This window comes from Aplosporella prunicola (genome assembly GCF_010093885.1).
Source record: "Aplosporella prunicola CBS 121167 unplaced genomic scaffold K452scaffold_20, whole genome shotgun sequence".
In the NCBI taxonomy this organism is placed as follows: domain Eukaryota; kingdom Fungi; phylum Ascomycota; class Dothideomycetes; order Botryosphaeriales; family Aplosporellaceae; genus Aplosporella; species Aplosporella prunicola.
Genome location: NW_022983548.1, coordinates 763503 through 764792, shown reverse-complemented (window position 1 = coordinate 764792; position 1290 = coordinate 763503). Strand labels below are relative to the sequence as shown.

Sequence of the window (1290 nt, the reverse complement as noted above, 5' to 3'; positions counted from 1 at the left end):
ATAGAGGAAACCCCTAAACCAACATGCCAACCCCGGAGCTATGCGGAAGCCGTTACGCAGGGAGCTCCCAAGGAAACGCCACGCCCTAAACACAAGGCGACAGCGTATAAGACCCTAAAGGCACAGGACTTAAAAGAAAAAGACAACAGGCTTTTTATTAGACTTCCTCCGGACCACCCAGCGCGCAACCACCAACCCTTCGCAATCAAAGCAGCTATTATCACGCAACTAGACCTCGTAAAAGATACTATACGAGAAGTCCAACACGTTAAATCAGGGATTACAATCGTCCCAAGCGGTAAAGCTGCCACGTCAGCAATCCGGGGCAAAGCTGACAATATAGCCACCCTCATTAGCGGGAAAGCCGAAATCGCACAGACCTAGTATACCTACGTAGTCGACCAAACCCTAAAGTAGATAGTCGGCCTTAACGGCGAACGATATAAGGTTAACCTACAATTACTAACCGAGGAGATCTCCTCCTAGACTAGCTCTACCCCTACACGAGCCACATAGTCGCGACGGTCTACTGAAGATACACTAGAAGGAATACTAGTAGTCTCCTTTACTAAGGCAACGCTACCTTTTAGGCTATTCGGCACGAGCGCTAGGGCTCGCCAAATCAAACGCAAAGCCAGCATTCTCTAATGTACTAAATGCCACGGCTACCACGACGCACGGGGCTGTTAAAGATCTAGTAGGTACATTAGATATAGATCAACCGATCACGCTGCTTGCGAGTCGGACCCTAAGTACTATAACTACGCTAGTCCTCATACTACAGACGAAAGAACGTGCCCAGCTCGGCCAACAGTTAAGAACGGAGTCATTACTAGGCTTTCTAAGGCTGCGCTCAGGATAGTAAGGAAAGCTAGAGCTACAGCCAGCCGCCTTACTAACCCTACGCAAGCCGGTAAGGGATAAGGTCCGGAACTAGAAATCGCATCAGACGAGACTGAACAGAATACGCCTTCTCGCCAATGAAACCGAGACCAAATAGGAATACTGGCCGTAACGAAATACGCCTTTTCCAAGCGAATGTAGCACACGGACAAGCACACTATAAAATAGCCCTAAATCTCGCCTTCGAAGAAGGGGCGGATATAATTCTCATTTAAGAACTCTAGATATATAGCCTCCCAGAGCAGAGGAGAACAAAGACTCACCCATCCTACTATATCTTTTACCCAAATGATGACTAGACAAAACGACCTAGGGTACTTACCTACATACACAAAGGCCGGAACCTGCAACCATCACAGCTACGACCGGCGGACACGGCAGATATAT

At 48.1% G+C, this 1290-nt stretch overlaps 1 protein-coding gene across 1 annotated transcript; it reads left to right on the top strand.

Annotated features, from left to right (window-relative positions):
* Positions 1 to 36: 36 nt before the first annotated feature.
* Positions 37 to 309, top strand: K452DRAFT_210264 (uncharacterized protein; the record flags this gene model as incomplete). Its single annotated transcript, XM_033536158.1, has 1 exon — positions 37 to 309. A coding segment is annotated over one exon (273 nt), but the record flags the coding sequence as incomplete, so codon positions are not given.
* Between the last annotated feature and the right edge of the window lie 981 nt (positions 310 to 1290).